The sequence below is a fragment of the Phyllobates terribilis genome, unplaced genomic scaffold (genome assembly GCF_046119375.1).
Source record: "Phyllobates terribilis strain yellow unplaced genomic scaffold, ASM4611937v1 Scaffold_1__5_contigs__length_1240528914, whole genome shotgun sequence".
NCBI classification, from domain to species: domain Eukaryota; kingdom Metazoa; phylum Chordata; class Amphibia; order Anura; family Dendrobatidae; genus Phyllobates; species Phyllobates terribilis.
Window position 1 is genome coordinate 314,351,956 of NW_027362761.1, and position 20,885 is coordinate 314,372,840.

Consider the following 20,885-nt stretch of genomic DNA (forward strand, 5'->3'; position numbering starts at 1 on the left):
GATTCACAAAATAATAAAAAATAAAATTTAGATTTTTAGGAGCAAAACAGTAACAATGCAGTGACATGACAAAAATCTGCATAACTATTCATAAGCAAAATAGTTGCAAGTCAAATTTATGTATGAGATGGCCAAGATGGTTGTCTATAAAATGATGGTAGTCTCACGTAGTGGATGGTGAGATATGGAGTCTGAAAGTCAAAAGTTCAATACATTGTTACCCTTTTGCTCGTCAGCGTACATTTGTATCACTTGAACCTACAACTTCCAGTATGTCCTTAATGGTAAGGAGATATTGGGAGTTGTAGCTATCAGTCATCATCAGACTGAAACTCATCAAGTGGCTCAAACTTGCCACCCCCCCTCTCCCGCCACTGCACCCAGGGCAAATGCCCCACATTTCGCCCCCTAGATACGTCCTTGAGAAAATGAGCCACATCGTGTGTTTAGTTATTTATAGAATATAAGCATGACATTTCTTTTTTAAGCTTGCCAAATTATTTCATGCATTGTATAAATTCTCAACATGTCACTTTTCTAAAAGGTTAAAGGTCTTATATCTCTATGAATATCCATGAGACCCAGGTTGCCACATAAGCCCCAAGAGAGATAATGAAACCTACATAGTATATTGACAATTTAGCACCCTTATAGTTTCATGTTCATAGACAACTAAAGACCCTTCAATAAACGATAATCCCTTTTCTGTTCTGTTACAGTAACTTACCCCAACATTTCTAGCAGATAAAAATACGAGTAACAATGAGGATACTGGCATCAAATCTATCAATCCATCCCTCTGTTCGAAGTTGAAAGTATAGTTACCTCTATTCTTTTTTTGGTAGGCAATTAAAAAAAAAAAAAACCTTAACCACCCTTTTAATGTTAATTGATTTCAGCTGATAGATAAGGGTGGCTTTATATGGTGCAAAATTGTATAATTCTGCAACTCTATTAGTGTTAAAGTGGGGTTCCTTCCATTTGAGCAAGGGGTTGTCTGGGATGGAGATATTGATAGCCAACAGCTACTGAAGATGTATGACACACTTTGATCTACATTTCAACACCACACACAATTACCTTCAGCACTCCATTCATACTGACTTTGGCCCCAATTCATCAAGACCAGTGATTTTCTTGCTGGTTATGCTGAGGGTGTGTTTTGAAGTCAGATGCTCCCTGTTCATTAAGAGGCGCACGCCTCCATGTGCCACACCAGAAATCTTACTCCAGTCTGACTGGAGTAATATTTCTTGAGTAGGGAACACCACAACTTGTCACTATTTAGACTAGCTTTGGTGTCACGCCACCGCTGCTCCCTTGTCCTGTCCCAGCTCTGTTTATTTTGACAAAATTGGGAGAAACTGTTGTAAAATGCCAAATTAGCAAAAAAAAAATCTGAGCTTTTGAGAAAATTTTGTGACTTTTCAAAGCATTTTATAGCAGAATTCTGTGAAAATGCCATGATGAATCAAGGCCTTAGTATTCATTTTAAAAACCTCCAGGCAAAGCATTAAAGAGGAGTTTACCTATTACAAATGACATCACTCGAGAATCAGAAGACAAACATGAACCGGCTTTATTAATATCCTTAGAAGTAAATAATCATTTGGCTTGAGACGGATGAACTGTGACATGAGCCCTGATCCTCCTTCGGAGAGGAGCACAATTGTATACATACAGGCAGAGCATCGGTTACAGTAGCTGCAATGTAAACATAAAACATTTCAAGTATCGTCTTTAGCAGGTAAATATGGAATCCAAGTTTCTTTAAATGGAATTTTATCGGCTGGGAGAGTGCACAATGCCTCAACTAGCAGAGGAAATATGGTATGTACGTTACAAGATGAGCCATTCTTGATCCCAGTTTACAATGATGATCACTTTATGAATTCCATCATCATATTGTGGATTGCAAGTCCACAGGAATAAACTCACGTATGAGGCAATGCGTAGATACACAGAGGCACAGGGAAGAGAACCAAGACATGCATTATTAGAGAGAACAGCATCATCTTCAGAAAATACACAGGTACAGCACAGGCTGTCTACATATATATACACACATAGTATAGGTCAAACATACCATACATTGCAATGTACATTATATACCATACTCTTACTGATCTCTTCACTGTATACACTGTACAGATGCTGGAACTGTGCATTTAAGAACTCTCAGTAGCCATGAATATCATAACATAACTTAATTATTTTGCACGTCATCAGCTTCTTCATTTAGCACAGACGTAATCAATAAAGCATCTCTTAAAGTAACACAATAAATTAGACAATTTCCTTAAGAATGTATGAAGTATCTTGCTACAAAACATTAGCAGCTTGTAACTATTCTACTGTGAAGGGGTTAACAAACATCATTGGAAAGGCACATTCTGTCTCCCACTAGTGGCTGTGTCCTGGGAAGTAGGCCTCATAGCTGGATATGTTGTTGCTCTGTTATTTTGGCAGAGGTAGCTCCATACCCCAAGAGAGCACAGATGGCAATTTGGCACAAAATTCATTCAGGGGTAAATGTTTGTATACTGAACAGAACTGACAAAGACACACTATGGGAGCATAAATATATGTGTATATATACTGTACTTTTGCATAAGGGATGGGAGATGCAACTTTCACATGGGAAGCAAGAAAAAAAGCCTTATCACCGTATTGCATATCTTTGTAAATGTTATAATAACAATGACATTTTTTTATGGAATAAAAAAGTAGTTTTATAAAACCACAATAACTATAAATACTAAAAATAACTTTTGAGCCATTCTTTGATATGTTGTGTACTGTGAAATTATTTGGTGTTCCCACATTTGCTATACAACATGTTACAAATCCTGAGGACTTCTAGTAATCAGTTTATGGCTATACAGATCTTCCTAGTGCAGAAGGCACATAATAAATGATCATACACAGCTATTAACCAAATGACATTGTACCAGAACAACAACTTCTAAACCTATGGATCACAATCAATGCATCTCTTTATTTTACTCAATAAACAATGTCTTCATGACATTACCCATTTATTGATCGTAGTTTATAAGGGACTAAAATGGTTTAACCATCTTAAGCATTAAAAGCAATAACAGTCAAGCGCAGCTGAGCAGCGTTGCTTCCATAACGCTCATAGAAATGAATGTTACAAATACAGCGTAACACAGCGAGCTATAGGGTTTCCACAACTCCTAGTCATTCCTATAAGAGTGACCAGAAACAGAGTAGCTCAGCCGCACTCGTCAGTTTCTTCGTTGTTTGCGATCATGCCCTGATGGAGTTTTTGCCGTCTCAGCCAGGAAAGGCTACGATGGGAATAACCCTTTAACGTTAATGTCCTTATGACATTACCTAGGATTTATAGTAGGCGACAGCAGCGTCAATAGTCTAGACTTGACTTTAAAAAAACAACAACACTATAAAAGCTCTTTCATAGACAAATAAAATGTGAATGTATATTAAACCTTGTTAACCCCTTCACTTCTGTTGCAACAAAGTGTGGTGCAAAGAGTTTGGCTTTTGGTTCTTAAAGGCTGCAGGTAATATAAAACCAAAAATTGAGGATGCCACAAAAGAAAGGGAATTATTTCTCAGGCACTAGAGGCACTGGAGTATTTTAGTACAGGAGATTGTAGTGATTGAATGGACTCTTTGGCACCCTGAAGATCCCAGTAAGGTGGGATCCTTGGTTTTTCCAATGTTTGAAGTCTCAGTCAGTCTTCCACACCTTATTCAGCATCTTCACCACTTCATCATAGATTATAAAGACAATAGCCACATCAAGACACACACGTCCAAGACGAGGAACAGTTCCCTTGTAGAACCTGCAAGATGAGGTAGATCAGCCATTAAGACAATAACAGAACAGAACAGAATGTGGGAAGCAAGAGTATTAAAGATCATCTGTCACCATATTTAACAACACTTATGCATCGTGGCACAAATCATCTGGCCCTGATGAGGAAGGTGTACTTACTCTGCAAATCCATCCCTCAGAATGACTCTTTAATCTTTTCTGAATGCTCAGTATTTTATGATTTCAGCTATAAGTACCAGTTTTTATGAACCCATGTGTATTCAGATTGCAAACTGTTTCCACCCACTTAGCTTGATTGACAAGCTCTTTTCACTGTTCTCTGCCTGCTGCTGAATACTGGCTCATGCTCAGTAGAGGCTGCAGTGTCCATAGCACTACAGTAAGTAAGTGTCCGCCTTCCAGCAGTTATTCTATTCTAACACCATCTGTTGTAAGAACTACCTTCACCAAGGACAAATGCATTATGTTTATAGTAGAACATGGTAGATTTCCACAGACTCCAGGAAAGTCTTGACTGTCAATCTCAAAGCTGGGGGAAGATGAAGAAGATGAAACTGAATATTGTTGAAGCAGAAGTATGCTGAACCATTGCCTTAACAGAATTTACATAACTGCATGGAAAATATCAATAAATGTTTGTTTCGTTTTTAAACACACAGTCTAGAAACATTCCAACAAGCAGTGTGAGGCATGTTTAGAGGGGCCATCCGGGACATTTATACTAATGGCCTATTCTTATCAATATCTTGTTGGGGAAGCAACAACCCAGAATCCCCGCCGATCAGATGTTCCCAGTGCTGGTGACGGCCAGATGTGCTCCGTCAACTGCAAGTGGCCATGGCCAGATACTATACATCAGCTCCTTAATGCTTCAAATAGGGGGTGGATCGGCAGTACCCAGCCATGGCCACTATACAATTGATGGAGCTGTGCAGCTCCGCAACTCAATACATCCAGCCGGCACCAGGGGAGGTGCCGAATTGTTGCACCACCACTGATCAGATATTGATGACCTATCCTAAGGATAGTCCATCAATATAAAAGGTTTTGACCACCTCTCTAAAGAACTTCACACTGTGGAGACATTAGATGGGCATTATTGACCTAGTGACAAATCTGCTTGAGGGAAGAAGTGGAAAATAAGGAAAAAATCACAGGGAGAAGGTGACGGGATTGAATTTACAAGTAAAGAGAAAATAACTTGTGAATCTCAAAGGGGTTGTCCCAAGAAAAGCATTATGTGAAACTAAATAGGGCATGTCAAATGAAGTGTATTCACATATACATTCAATTATAAGTTTGTGAATTATATTATATACACATTCCACAAGCAAATCATACCTTATTTTTATAAAATGGAATGAATCCTTTTCTTACTAACGCACTACATGTTGCCAAGTTATTTGAGGGTATGCGGCCTGAGTGGGAAACATCACTCCACCATCTCCCCACCCCGAAGGAACCAATGTCACTGGTGTCTAAGGTCACGTCAGAACACCTTGGCCCTTGTGAGCACTATGCATACAATTTCATACAGTGGCATGTAAAACTTTGGTCAAGATTACTGTTATTGTGAACACTTAAAGTTGAAGATGAAATGATCTCTAAAAGGCCTAAAGTTAAAGTTGATACATTTCCTAGCACTCTGAAAATGAAAATGGGGGATGCTCACAAAGCAGGAGAAAGCTATAAGAAGATAGCAAAGTGTTTTCAAGTTGCCCTTTCCTCAATTCAAAATGTAATTAAGAAATGGCAGTTAACAGGAACAGTGGAGGTCAACATAAAGTCTGGAAGACCAAGCTAAATTTCAGTGAGAGCTGCTAGGGAGGCAAATCGGAACCCCTGCTTGACTGCAAAAGACCTTCAGAAAGATTTAGCAGACTCTGGAGTTGTGGTACATTGTTCTACTGTTCAGAGACACCTGCACAAATATGGCCTTCATGGAAGAGTCATCAGAAGAAAACTTCTCCTGCGTGCTCAGAATTATGCAAAAGAACATCTAAGCAAGCCTGATGCATTTTGGCAACAAGTCCTGTGGACCAATAAGGTTAAAATTGGACTCTTTGGCCACAATGATCAAAGGTATGTGTGGAGAAAAAAGGGCATAGAATTTCAGGAAAAGAACAACTAGCCAACCATTAAGTATGGGGGTGGATCAATCATGCTTTGGAGTTGTGTTGCAGCAAATGGCACGGGGAACATTTCACGGGTAGAGGGGAAAAATTGGTTCAATGAAATTTCAACAAATTCTTGATGCAAACATAACACCATCTATAAAAAAAGCTGAAGTTGAAAAGAGGATGGCTTCTACAAATGGATAATGATCCTAAACACGTCAAAATCCACAATAGACTACCTCAAAACGTGCAAGCTGAAGGTTTTACAAAGGCCCTCACAGTCCTCTGATCTGACCATCATTGAAAATCTGTGGTTAGACCTCAAAATAGCAATGCATGCAAGACGACCCAGGAATCGCACAGAACTGGAAGAATTTTCCAAGGAAAAATGGATGAAAATCCCTCAAACAAGAACTGAAAGACTCTTGGCTGGCTACAAAAAATGTTTACAAGCTGTGATACTTTCAAAAGGGGGTGCTAAAAGACAGAAAGATTTGCAGAAGCCTATATCTACACAAGATCTGTAGTTAGTTCTCCATGATGTCTGAAATAACCTCCCTGCCAAGTTCTTAGGTACAAGTGTACCTAGAAGAATTGATGCTTTGATACCAATGTGTGGTCACACCAAATATTGATTAGATTTAGATTTATTTTTTGTTCATTAACTTAGTTTATTTTTATCAATTAACAAAATACAATTACTACTTCTGTTTTTGAAAACTTTCAGGGGAGGAAGACAGGAGATGAGGCATTAGTAGAAGATGACTACAATGGGCCCTGCCCACATGGGACAAGCTGCTACCCACCCACAGAAAGTGAAGCGACCAAAACTATAAAGGAGTAAGTAAAGAGACTAAAAAGGGTTAAAAGTACACTTAAGAGTTAATTATTTTTTTTGTTGTTGTTATATTTTTTTTTCTTCAATTCTTGGGATAACTCCTTTAAGAAGGCAAAGATGAATATGTAGAAACATTAAACTTACGCTCGGGGCCCCTCGTATTTCAGGATCTTATAAGCACAATCCCATGTACTCTTGTATTTATGTGCTTCCAATCCCTATAATTAAAAATATGCAAAAAACATTTCATAAATTGGAAACATTCACAATTACTGGCACAGACGGACGATTATGTTACAGCCAATATATCTGTTGATTTCTGACACAGTAGACACATTACCAGAATCAATCCAGAGATCTGGACAATATTCAGATATGTAATGATATTACTTCCATACCAAGTGAAGTCTGTCTGCCATAACAGTTTGCTTTTCATGTATGTGGTGTATGAAATCAAGTGTAGAGATATGTATACACCTACACAAATTCATGGGTCACATACAGAATGCAATAAAAACCTGCAGTTCAGACCTCTCTGTTTTACCGAACCAGTGGACTATCCCTGTGAGCTGCTATCAATAATCAATCAATTTTGCACGTCATATGAACCACATTGAAACAGCCTGTCACTTCTCAGTTATTACATACGTTTATGTGTCTTTTCATATTACCTGCATTCTAGTCTTGACCACGTCCAGGGGAGTATTACCAAACACACTGGCAGCCCCAGCAATTGCTCCAAATGCACCAGTAACGAGTGGGTTCATTGGCCTGTTAGGGTTGTCACCTGGCAAAGACATATAGCATTTACATAAGGTTGAGGAATAATTGACCTCAGCGTTTACACTAGACGGTCTTTGTGGACTGAACAAAGAGATTTCAGAAAACAATGTACTCAACGTTCTGGCAACCTGCAACTGAATTCATATATACACATGGCTCCTAGCGATGACATCTAGGGAGGAAGTGGGGAGAGAACCTTAGTGTTGCGCACGCCGGAGGTCACTGAAGCAGAAGTCACAGTGACTCACCGGCGCCTGTGCACAAGATCCCCGCAGTACAATGCCCATAGATGGGAGGGAAAAGTGCGCCTTGCACAAGGAGTGAAGTGCGCAGACACGGGATCTGCCCGCCGCAACTGCACGTCACAGGGCACTGTGATGTGCAGGGGAGGGGGAAGCCATTATAATTAACACACAAGGCAGGGATTCTTTACGGGCCAGGGGCGCTCAAGGGATCATTACCATAAAGATAAAACATTAAATTTCACAAAACAAGACCATTAATATGAGGCATACAGGTAGAAGTGGATTTACATTTCTATCACCTGTTTGCCCATATTAGAAGGTCATATAAGTCCTAGGGGATGACAGATTCCCTTTAAGTCCACTTAACACATGCTAGAAATTCTCTACATGACAGTTGTGAAGGGTTTATGAAATATGTGTGGTGTGACATTCACTACTCAAAAACTGACTCACTCACAAATGTAAATGTAAACCATCTAGGCTAGTCCCAGCAGGCTTTGTAATGTTAAAGCTGCAGCCAGGCTATACACGCCAGATAAAACTGCAGCCAAGCTATACACGCCAGATAAAACTGCAGCCAAGCTATACACGCTAGATAAAACTGCAGCCAGGCTATACACGCTAGATAAAACTGCAGCCAAGCTATACACGCTAGATAAAACTGCCGCCAAGCTATACACGCCAGATAAAACTGCAGCCAAGCTATACACGCTAGATAAAACTGCAGCCAGGCTATACACGCCAGATAAAACTGCAGCCAAGCTATACACGCCAGATAAAACTGCCGCCAAGCTATACACGCTAGATAAAACTGCCGCCAAGCTATACACGCTAGATAAAACTGCAGCCAGGCTATACACGCTAGATAAAACTGCAGCCAAGCTATACACGCTAGATAAAACTGCCGCCAAGCTATACACGCTAGATAAAACTGCCGCCAAGCTATACACGCTAGATAAAACTGCAGCCAGGCTATACACGCCAGATAAAACTGCAGCCAAGCTATACACGCCAGATAAAACTGCCGCCAAGCTATACACGCTAGATAAAACTGCAGCCAGGCTATACACGCTAGATAAAACTGCAGCCAAGCTATACACGCTAGATAAAACTGCCGCCAAGCTATACACGCCAGATAAAACTGCAGCCAAGCTATACACGCTAGATAAAACTGCAGCCAAGCTATACACGCCAGATAAAACTGCAGCCAAGCTATACACGCTAGATAAAACTGCAGCCAAGCTATACACGCCAGATAAAACTGCAGCCAAGCTATACACGCTAGATAAAACTGCAGCCAAGCTATACACGCTAGATAAAACTGCAGCCAAGCTATACACGCTAGATAAAACTGCAGCCAAGCTATACACGCTAGATAAAACTGCAGCCAAGCTATACACGCTAGATAAAACTGCAGCCAGGCTATACACGCCAGATAAAACTGCAGCCAAGCTATACACGCCAGATAAAACTGCCGCCAAGCTATACACGCTAGATAAAACTGCCGCCAAGCTATACACGCTAGATAAAACTGCAGCCAGGCTATACACGCTAGATAAAACTGCAGCCAAGCTATACACGCTAGATAAAACTGCCGCCAAGCTATACACGCTAGATAAAACTGCAGCCAAGCTATACACGCTAGATAAAACTGCAGCCAAGCTATACACGCTAGATAAAACTGCAGCCAAGCTATACACGCCAGATAAAACTGCAGCCAGGCTATACACACTAGATAAAACTGCAGCCAAGCTATACACGCCAGATAAAACTGCAGCCAAGCTATACACGCTAGATAAAACTGCAGCCAGGCTATACACGCTAGATAAAACTGCAGCCAGGCTATACACGCTAGATAAAACTGCAGCCAAGCTATACACGCTAGATAAAACTGCAGCCAGGCTATACACGCCAGATAAAACTGCAGCCAAGCTATACACGCCAGATAAAACTGCAGCCAAGCTATACACGCCAGATAAAACTGCAGCCAAGCTATACACGCTAGATAAAACTGCAGCCAGGCTATACACGCTAGATAAAACTGCAGCCAAGCTATACACGCTAGATAAAACTGCAGCCAGGCTATACACGCTAGATAAAACTGCAGCCAGGCTATACACGCCAGATAAAACTGCAGCCAAGCTATACACGCCAGATAAAACTGCAGCCAAGCTATACACGCCAGATAAAACTGCAGCCAAGCTATACACGCTAGATAAAACTGCAGCCAAGCTATACACGCTAGATAAAACTGCAGCCAAGCTATACACGCTAGATAAAACTGCAGCCAAGCTATACACGCTAGATAAAACTGCAGCCAAGCTATACACGCTAGATAAAACTGCAGCCAAGCTATACACGCTAGATAAAACTGCAGCCAAGCTATACACGCCAGATAAAACTGCAGCCAGGCTATACACGCTAGATAAAACTGCAGCCAAGCTATACACGCTAGATAAAACTGCAGCCAGGCTATACACGCTAGATAAAACTGCAGCCAGGCTATACACGCTAGATAAAACTGCCGCCAGGCTATACACGCTAGATAAAACTGCCGCCAAGCTATACACGCTAGATAAAACTGCAGCCAAGCTATACACGCCAGATAAAACTGCAGCCAAGCTATACACGCCAGATAAAACTGCAGCCAAGCTATACACGCCAGATAGAACTGCAGCCAAGCTATACACGCCAGATAAAACTGCAGCCAAGCTATACACGCTAGATAAAACTGCAGCCAGGCTATACACGCTAGATAAAACTGCAGCCAAGCTATACACGCCAGATAAAACTGCAGCCAAGCTATACACGCTAGATAAAACTGCAGCCAAGCTATACACGCTAGATAAAACTGCAGCCAGGCTATACACGCTAGATAAAACTGCAGCCAAGCTATACACGCTAGATAAAACTGCAGCCAAGCTATACACGCTAGATAAAACTGCAGCCAGGCTATACACACTAGATAAAACTGCAGCCAAGCTATACACGCTAGATAAAACTGCAGCCAGGCTATACACGCTAGATAAAACTGCAGCCAGGCTATACACGCTAGATAAAACTGCAGCCAAGCTATACACGCCAGATAAAACTGCAGCCAAGCTATACACGCCAGATAAAACTGCAGCCAGGCTATACACGCCAGATAAAACTGCAGCCAAGCTATACACGCTAGATAAAACTGCAGCCAAGCTATACACGCCAGATAAAACTGCAGCCAGGCTATACACGCCAGATAAAACTGCAGCCAGGCTATACACGCTAGATAAAACTGCAGCCAGGCTATACACGCTAGATAAAACTGCAGCCAGGCTATACACGCTAGATAAAACTGCAGCCAAGCTATACACGCTAGATAAAACTGCAGCCAAGCTATACACGCTAGATAAAACTGCAGCCAAGCTATACACGCTAGATAAAACTGCAGCCAAGCTATACACGCCAGATAAAACTGCAGCCAAGCTATACACACTAGATAAAACTGCAGCCAAGCTATACACGCTAGATAAAACTGCAGCCAAGCTATACACGCTAGATAAAACTGCAGCCAGGCTATACACGCTAGATAAAACTGCAGCCAAGCTATACACGCCAGATAAAACTGCAGCCAAGCTATACACGCCAGATAAAACTGCAGCCAAGCTATACACGCTAGATAAAACTGCAGCCAGGCTATACACGCTAGATAAAACTGCAGCCAAGCTATACACGCTAGATAAAACTGCAGCCAAGCTATACACGCTAGATAAAACTGCAGCCAGGCTATACACGCTAGATAAAACTGCAGCCAAGCTATACACGCTAGATAAAACTGCCGCCAAGCTATACACGCCAGATAAAACTGCAGCCAAGCTATACACGCCAGATAAAACTGCCGCCAAGCTATACACGCTAGATAAAACTGCCGCCAAGCTATACACGCTAGATAAAACTGCAGCCAGGCTATACACGCTAGATAAAACTGCAGCCAAGCTATACACGCTAGATAAAACTGCAGCCAGGCTATACACGCTAGATAAAACTGCAGCCAAGCTATACACGCTAGATAAAACTGCAGCCAGGCTATACACGCTAGATAAAACTGCAGCCAAGCTATACACGCTAGATAAAACTGCAGCCAAGCTATACACGCTAGATAAAACTGCAGCCAGGCTATACACGCTAGATAAAACTGCAGCCAAGCTATACACACTAGATAAAACTGCAGCCAAGCTATACACGCCAGATAAAACTGCAGCCAGGCTATACACGCTAGATAAAACTGCAGCCAAGCTATACACGCTAGATAAAACTGCAGCCAGGCTATACACGCTAGATAAAACTGCAGCCAGGCTATACACGCTAGATAAAACTGCCGCCAGGCTATACACGCTAGATAAAACTGCCGCCAAGCTATACACGCTAGATAAAACTGCAGCCAAGCTATACACGCCAGATAAAACTGCAGCCAAGCTATACACGCCAGATAAAACTGCAGCCAAGCTATACACGCCAGATAGAACTGCAGCCAAGCTATACACGCCAGATAAAACTGCAGCCAAGCTATACACGCTAGATAAAACTGCAGCCAGGCTATACACGCTAGATAAAACTGCAGCCAAGCTATACACGCCAGATAAAACTGCAGCCAAGCTATACACGCTAGATAAAACTGCAGCCAAGCTATACACGCTAGATAAAACTGCAGCCAGGCTATACACGCTAGATAAAACTGCAGCCAAGCTATACACGCTAGATAAAACTGCAGCCAAGCTATACACGCTAGATAAAACTGCAGCCAGGCTATACACACTAGATAAAACTGCAGCCAAGCTATACACGCTAGATAAAACTGCAGCCAGGCTATACACGCTAGATAAAACTGCAGCCAGGCTATACACGCTAGATAAAACTGCAGCCAAGCTATACACGCTAGATAAAACTGCAGCCAAGCTATACACGCCAGATAAAACTGCAGCCAAGCTATACACGCCAGATAAAACTGCAGCCAGGCTATACACGCCAGATAAAACTGCAGCCAAGCTATACACGCTAGATAAAACTGCAGCCAAGCTATACACGCCAGATAAAACTGCAGCCAGGCTATACACGCCAGATAAAACTGCAGCCAGGCTATACACGCTAGATAAAACTGCAGCCAGGCTATACACGCTAGATAAAACTGCAGCCAGGCTATACACGCTAGATAAAACTGCAGCCAAGCTATACACGCTAGATAAAACTGCAGCCAAGCTATACACGCTAGATAAAACTGCAGCCAAGCTATACACGCTAGATAAAACTGCAGCCAAGCTATACACGCTAGATAAAACTGCAGCCAGGCTATACACACTAGATAAAACTGCAGCCAAGCTATACACGCTAGATAAAACTGCAGCCAGGCTATACACGCTAGATAAAACTGCAGCCAGGCTATACACGCTAGATAAAACTGCAGCCAGGCTATACACGCTAGATAAAACTGCAGCCAAGCTATACACGCTAGATAAAACTGCAGCCAAGCTATACACGCTAGATAAAACTGCAGCCAAGCTATACACGCTAGATAAAACTGCAGCCAAGCTATACACGCTAGATAAAACTGCAGCCAGGCTATACACACTAGATAAAACTGCAGCCAAGCTATACACGCCAGATAAAACTGCAGCCAAGCTATACACACTAGATAAAACTGCAGCCAAGCTATACACGCTAGATAAAACTGCAGCCAAGCTATACACGCTAGATAAAACTGCAGCCAGGCTATACACGCTAGATAAAACTGCAGCCAAGCTATACACGCCAGATAAAACTGCAGCCAAGCTATACACGCCAGATAAAACTGCAGCCAAGCTATACACGCTAGATAAAACTGCAGCCAGGCTATACACGCTAGATAAAACTGCAGCCAAGCTATACACGCCAGATAAAACTGCAGCCAAGCTATACACGCCAGATAAAACTGCAGCCAAGCTATACACGCTAGATAAAACTGCAGCCAGGCTATACACGCTAGATAAAACTGCAGCCAAGCTATACACGCTAGATAAAACTGCAGCCAAGCTATACACGCTAGATAAAACTGCAGCCAGGCTATACACGCTAGATAAAACTGCAGCCAAGCTATACACGCTAGATAAAACTGCAGCCAAGCTATACACGCTAGATAAAACTGCCGCCAAGCTATACACGCCAGATAAAACTGCAGCCAAGCTATACACGCCAGATAAAACTGCCGCCAAGCTATACACGCTAGATAAAACTGCCGCCAAGCTATACACGCTAGATAAAACTGCAGCCAGGCTATACACGCTAGATAAAACTGCAGCCAAGCTATACACGCTAGATAAAACTGCAGCCAGGCTATACACGCTAGATAAAACTGCAGCCAAGCTATACACGCTAGATAAAACTGCAGCCAGGCTATACACGCTAGATAAAACTGCAGCCAAGCTATACACGCTAGATAAAACTGCAGCCAAGCTATACACGCTAGATAAAACTGCAGCCAGGCTATACACGCTAGATAAAACTGCAGCCAAGCTATACACACTAGATAAAACTGCAGCCAAGCTATACACGCTAGATAAAACTGCAGCCAAGCTATACACGCTAGATAAAACTGCAGCCAGGCTATACACGCTAGATAAAACTGCAGCCAAGCTATACACGCCAGATAAAACTGCAGCCAAGCTATACACGCCAGATAAAACTGCAGCCAAGCTATACACGCTAGATAAAACTGCAGCCAGGCTATACACGCTAGATAAAACTGCAGCCAAGCTATACACGCTAGATAAAACTGCAGCCAAGCTATACACGCTAGATAAAACTGCAGCCAAGCTATACACGCTAGATAAAACTGCAGCCAGGCTATACACGCTAGATAAAACTGCAGCCAGGCTATACACGCTAGATAAAACTGCAGCCAGGCTATACACGCTAGATAAAACTGCAGCCAAGCTATACACGCCAGATAAAACTGCAGCCAAGCTATACACGCTAGATAAAACTGCAGCCAAGCTATACACGCTAGATAAAACTGCAGCCAAGCTATACACGCTAGATAAAACTGCAGCCAGGCTATACACGCTAGATAAAACTGCAGCCAGGCTATACACGCTAGATAAAACTGCAGCCAAGCTATACACGCTAGATAAAACTGCAGCCAAGCTATACACGCCAGATAAAACTGCAGCCAAGCTATACACGCCAGATAAAACTGCAGCCAAGCTATACACGCTAGATAAAACTGCAGCCAGGCTATACACGCTAGATAAAACTGCAGCCAGGCTATACACGCTAGATAAAACTGCAGCCAAGCTATACACGCTAGATAAAACTGCAGCCAAGCTATACACGCCAGATAAAACTGCAGCCAGGCTATACACGCCAGATAAAACTGCAGCCAAGCTATACACGCTAGATAAAACTGCAGCCAGGCTATACATCCTATACAGGTTGAAGATAATTAGAAATACTTTCCATGATTAGTGAAGATTAGCAGAACATTCAAGAATCAGCAGCATATAATAAGCTCAGCTCTATGTAATCCAATAAATCAAACCTTAATTTACATTGAACAACCCAGCTACCGCATGCCAAAAGTTCACAAGAGACTGTGTCAATTACTTCAGTTTGGCAATGTTCTATAATACATCAATTTTAGAAGTTGTGAACTTAACAGGGTATGAGCATACAGGGTGCATAAATAGTGGGTATCACATCCAGCTTTTACAGATAGAAATCTGATGTGCATTATGCTGCATTTATATTAGACGATAATAAGTTTCCCGATTATAGTCGGGTGAAATGATTTTTAAGCTTGCTAAAAATTATCATTCTACAGCACATCAACAAAATGTTGTGCTGCCGAAAACAATAATTTTCTATTTGCACAGAATAGTCTTATTAACATAGAAGTACAATTGGCCTGTCTAAACAGGCAATTAAACAATTGCTAATCGGCAAATCAGATTTCATTCTTTGCACTGATGAGGGAAAAAAAAAAAACACCGTGTCTGCAAACTGAGATTTTGGTTTGGCTTTTATCCCAAGTCATATTGCAAGGCTCATTATAGAGGCGATATTGACTTTTAGAATCGCTGCTTCCAACACAGTAGGTGGCGCTAGACTTCTAATCCTCTTCCACTCTGAAGAGACAATTTGCAAATGTAAGGCTATGTGCCCACGATGCAGAAATGAAGCAGAAAATTTCTGCATCATTTCTGCATCTCCCTGGCAGAAAAAATGCATGCGGATTGTACATGCGTTTTTCCTGCGGAATACATGCGGATTCACATGCGGATTGACAAGCGCTTTCCAAGCGATTTTAGCATCACTTGGAAAGTGCTTGATAACTTGGTCACACTATATAAATCCATGCAACCGGCATGGATTTATATAGTGTGACCGTAAAAGAATGTTTAAAAATAAAAAAAATACATCTATACTTACCCTTCGATGGCCCGGCGTGCGCTGCCGCGTTCGTTCCTGGCTCGTTCCTGGCTGCCGGGATATCGCGAGACACTGCGCTGAAGGGCCTGCAGTCACATGACTGTGACGTCACCGAAGGTCCTTCAGTCTTGCACGCAAGCAGAGGGAAGGAGACCGGGGGAAGTCAGAAGGTGAATATAATCTTTATTTTTTATTTTATTCTTGTTTTTACAGCTTTTAATGGTACCTGGGTGTGGAGGAGAGTCTCATCTTCTCCACACTCGGGTACCATCCGCACATTAGAACGCGCCAATAACGCAAGTACAGATGCAGTCTTGCGGTATTGGCGCGTTCTAATGCAAGTCAATGGCGGCGAAAATGCCGCGTTTCCGCAAAATTAATGGACATGCTGCGGATTTTTGAGTGCAGCATAAACGCTGCGGAAAAATCTGCAGCATGGGCACAGCACATGCAGATTATCATTGGGGAATATTGCTGCCCTTCTACCATGCGTTTTTAATGCGTTTCCGCAGCTTTTCCACAGCTGCAAAAACGCTGCGGAAACGCATTAAAAACGCATCGTGGGCACACAGCCTAAAGCAGGAAACACCTTTTGTTTGGTTTACCTCTATACCAGTTCCTCAGTGAGGTCATCACAAAGAATCGGATAGCCTGGTTTGAACCTTGCTTTAGGACTGTAGCTGTGAGACCTTGATATGTCCCTTTTATACCTAAAAAAAACATAACAGTTACCTAAGAAATGGAAAAGGAATACTTTAATCCACACCGTCTTATTCAATACTAATGGTAACCAAGAAAACAGAACAAAACCTTTGGGTTAGAATTCTAACTTCCAACATCTTGTACCCTGATCAGGTAGGTCATTTGTATAGCATCACTCATAAATCACAAAAAAATGTTGTGCAACTAATGAAGAGTGTGCACAAGTTTTAGGCAGGTGTGGGATAATGCTACAAAGTAAGTACGAGGGGGTACCCCAAAAAAACGAGAATTACTTGTTTTATTTTTTTTTTATTATTCAAGATAACATCTTGAAAACATTAATTAATCCCCTTCAAAATACTGTTCGAAACATCTTTTATATTCTTCTGAACTAATGCTCTTAAGTGCCTCCAGCTATTTTTTTCTTAACCTCTTCTATATCCTGGATACGCTTTCCCTTTAGGTTTTTCTTCATTCTTGAGAATAAAAAGAAGTCGCAGGGGGCTAGGTCAGGTGAGTAAGGGGGGTGAAAAACCTCTGTCATGATGTTTTTCGACAAAAACTGGTTGATTTTCAACGCTGTGTGGGCAGGCGCATTGTCATAATGAAGCAGCCAGTCCCCCAATCACCACAGTTGTTTTTTATCGCTGCCTCACCTAATCGCTTCAGCACTTGCAGTAATGTTGTTTCACTATGGTGTCCTGAGGAACAAATGCAATGTGAACGACTCCTTTGAAGTGGGAAAAGCCATCATGGACTTCAAATTTGATTTCACTTGCTGTGTATTTTTTGGTCTGGGTGATAAAGCGGTCTTCCACTGGCTAGACTGTGGATTTGTCTCAAGATCATAGGCGTAACACCACGATTCATCCCGTGATGACACTTGACAAAAAATCAAGGTCACCCCCCCTTACTCGCCTGATCTAGCCCCTTGCGACTTCTTCTTGTTCCCAAGAACGAAGAAAAACATAAAGGGAAAGTGTTTCAGGACGTAGACGAGGTTAAGAAAAAATAGCTGGAGGCACTTAACAGCATTAGTTCAGAAGAATATAAAAAATGTTTTGAACAGTCGAAAAAACGTTGGGACAAGTGGTTATCATCTAATGGACAGGATTTTGAAGGGAATTATTGTTTTCAAGATGTTATCTTGAAAAAAATGTAAGTAATTCTTGTTTTTTTTGGGTACCTCCTCATATTAATAGTGTATTTTTATCAATTAAAATGTAAAGTCAACGAACAAAAGAGAAATCTAAATTACATCAATACTTGGTGTGGCTAGCCTTTGCTTTCAAAGCAGCATCAATTTTGTAGATACACTTGCACACATTACTCTGCAGAAATTTTTCAAACCACACCTAAAACACTAAGGCTCTGTACTTCACACATTGCATTTTTTCTGCAGGCAAAACTGCTCTCTTGGCAGTAAAGAAGCTGCTAAAAAGAAGAAGGTTTTGCCGCGTTTCTTGGCTGCATTTTTCATTCTGATACAGTTTAGAGCCTGTTGTTCCTGAGTTTTCTGCATCAAAAACGCAGCAAAACCTGATGGGTGAAAAAACGCTGCAAAAACGCTGAAAGAAGTGACAAGCGGCAATTTTCAAAAAAGCAGCAGTTTTACAATTCAGTCAGGAAAAAATCCCAATGTGTTTGCATGAGACTTCTGAAATCTCATAGCTTTTGCTGGTACTGTAAAACACAGATTTTAAGTTGCATAAAGCAGCAAAAACGCGACGTGTGAACAGAGCCTTACACAGTACTCTATATAATGAAAACTCTACATGCTTAAAGTGAACCATGGGAGGCACTGGCTGCATTATTTCAGCCATGTATGCTATGCTTTGAAATGCATTTCAGAGAAAACATACTTTTCCCCTCCCCCATGACAGCACACCTTGAGAGAGGGATCCGCCCCACCAAGGATAGGACACAGTCTTAAATAAAAGGGCGGTACATCTCCCTCGCTTCAGTTGGTTTCCTGTCCTTGATGGGAACCTGTCTGAAGAAGATGTCCATACTTACCTGGGCCTGTTCCGGTGTGGAAGAGCAGGCACCAGCCTGTGCACCGGGTTCCAGAAGCGCCGTCCGGGGTTCCCTGGAGCCGCGTCCGAGCGTGCGCAGGCGGTGAGGAGGGCTCCGGCTCCCCGCAGACAGCTGCGCCGTCCTCTCCCTGCCGCAGGCTCCTGGCTGGCCACACGCCGGGAGCGACACGCCTGATGTCACGGCGCGGTGCACGCTGGGAGAGGCGTGCCCGATGATGTTGGAGGGCGGCACCCGGATCCAACATGGCGGCGCCCTGTAAGCACTTGCCGGCCGGCTTTTTCAAACATCGGCCGGCGGGTGCCCGGAGGGGGGAGGACACAACAACCGGAGGAGGTTCCGGATGTGCCCTATTTAAGGTAGAGGGGTTGTCCTGGTCAATGCTTGTGGTATAGCAGCTATGGCAGACCAGGACAGCCAGGAGCAGCAGCAGCTGACCCCTCCATCTCATCAACGCCAGAGGAAGAAGCAGTCGGATGCCTCTAACACGAACGTCCGCTCCAGCAACCGTAGCGGCAGCAGGAGAAGTATGGTGTCGGAAGCTTCAGGGCCATCCAGAAGGGATTCATCTTATGTCCCGCCATAGCCTCCAAATCCGGTATCTTTTTGTGACTTCAGGGGTGAGTGATCTTCGTGAATGTCACTTAATGGTAATTGAAAGTTATTATGTGCTTCATTCCTTAGGAACCTAAGAAGAGTAGCGCCAAACAGAAGCACAGGGTTTGCGCCTTATGCCAAGTCCCCCTTTCCATAGATTGGCAGAAACAGCTTTGTGCTAGCTGTATTAACCAAACCATAGCGGAGAGCACCCCGGATTTTGCTTCTAATTTGAGGGCCGTAATCCATACAGAGGTTCAGGATTCCCTGAAAGGCTTTCTTAAAGGAAAAAGAGATCCCATAAGGATATCTCCTCCGACTATGATTCATCCTCCCAGGCAGAGGATCTATGCCTCAGTGATTCAGCATGCTCCTCTTCATCAGACAGTGGTAGGCCCTGTTTCCCTATTGAGGATACTGACAAGTTGGTCAGAGCGGTCAGATCTACCATGGGGTTGAGGGAGGAAAAGGCAGCCAGGTTCCTGGAAGACATTATGTTCGCAGGCCTGGAGGAAAAAAAGAGACGCTCCTTTCCAGTGAATCCTAAAATTCAGACCCTTATAGACCAGGAATGGAGAAAGCCTGAAAAATCTGGAGTGTTGCCCTCATCCCCTAAAAGAAGGTACCCCTTCGAGGATAGGGTCTCTGGGTCCTGGGATAAAATTCCTAAAGTTGACAGGTTTGTTGCCCGATCATCCAAAAAATCGTCCCTACCCCTGGAAGATTCAGGCAGTCTAAAGGATGCTCTTGATAAGAAGGCAGATTCCTTCCTGCGTCACACCTGGGAAGCGGCGGCAGGGGGCCTGAAGCCAGCAGTAGCAGGCACTTGTGTCGCTAGGTCACTCATGGTGTGGCTTCAACAATTAGGAGACCAGCTCAAGGATAAAAAGATATCCAGAGATAAAATCCTATACAATTTACCTTTACTGCAAGCAGCGTCCGCTTTCCTTGCCGACTCCTCAGCGGATTCTGTTAAACTCGCAGCCAGGTCTGCTAACTTATCTAATGCTGCCGGACGAGCCCTGTGGCTCAAAGGTTGCCCAGGAGACCTACAGTTTAAACATAAGCTATGTTCACTTCCTTGTGATGGTAAACTATTGTTTGGCCAAAAACTGGACGAGCTTATGGAGAAGGCCGGCGACAGGAAGAGAGGTTTCCCAGGGTTCACGGGGGACACAAAAAAGTCCTACTTTCGGAGGAAAAGATTTAACCGGGGTCCCCCTCCGGGAGAAAGGAAAAGATTGGAGCCCAAATCTAGAAAGGACTCTGGTTACATGTTTGGGGGGCCATCCTCCAGTACCAAAAAA

At 42.8% G+C, this 20,885-nt stretch overlaps 1 protein-coding gene across 1 annotated transcript in view; it reads right to left on the reverse strand.

Annotated features, from left to right (window-relative positions):
- Positions 1–1,555: 1,555 nt before the first annotated feature.
- Positions 1,556–20,885, reverse strand: part of SLC25A1 (solute carrier family 25 member 1) — a 67,874-nt gene continuing 48,544 nt past the window's right edge. Inside the window, exons 6-9 of the mRNA XM_073674932.1 lie at positions 16,851–16,955; positions 7,453–7,568; positions 6,926–6,999; positions 1,556–3,833 (exon numbers count right to left, since the gene is read on the reverse strand). Of these exons, the coding sequence (XP_073531033.1) occupies positions 3,719–3,833; positions 6,926–6,999; positions 7,453–7,568; positions 16,851–16,955 (410 nt within the window). The 3' untranslated portion in view covers positions 1,556–3,718. The remainder of the gene's footprint in view (positions 3,834–6,925; positions 7,000–7,452; positions 7,569–16,850; positions 16,956–20,885) is intronic.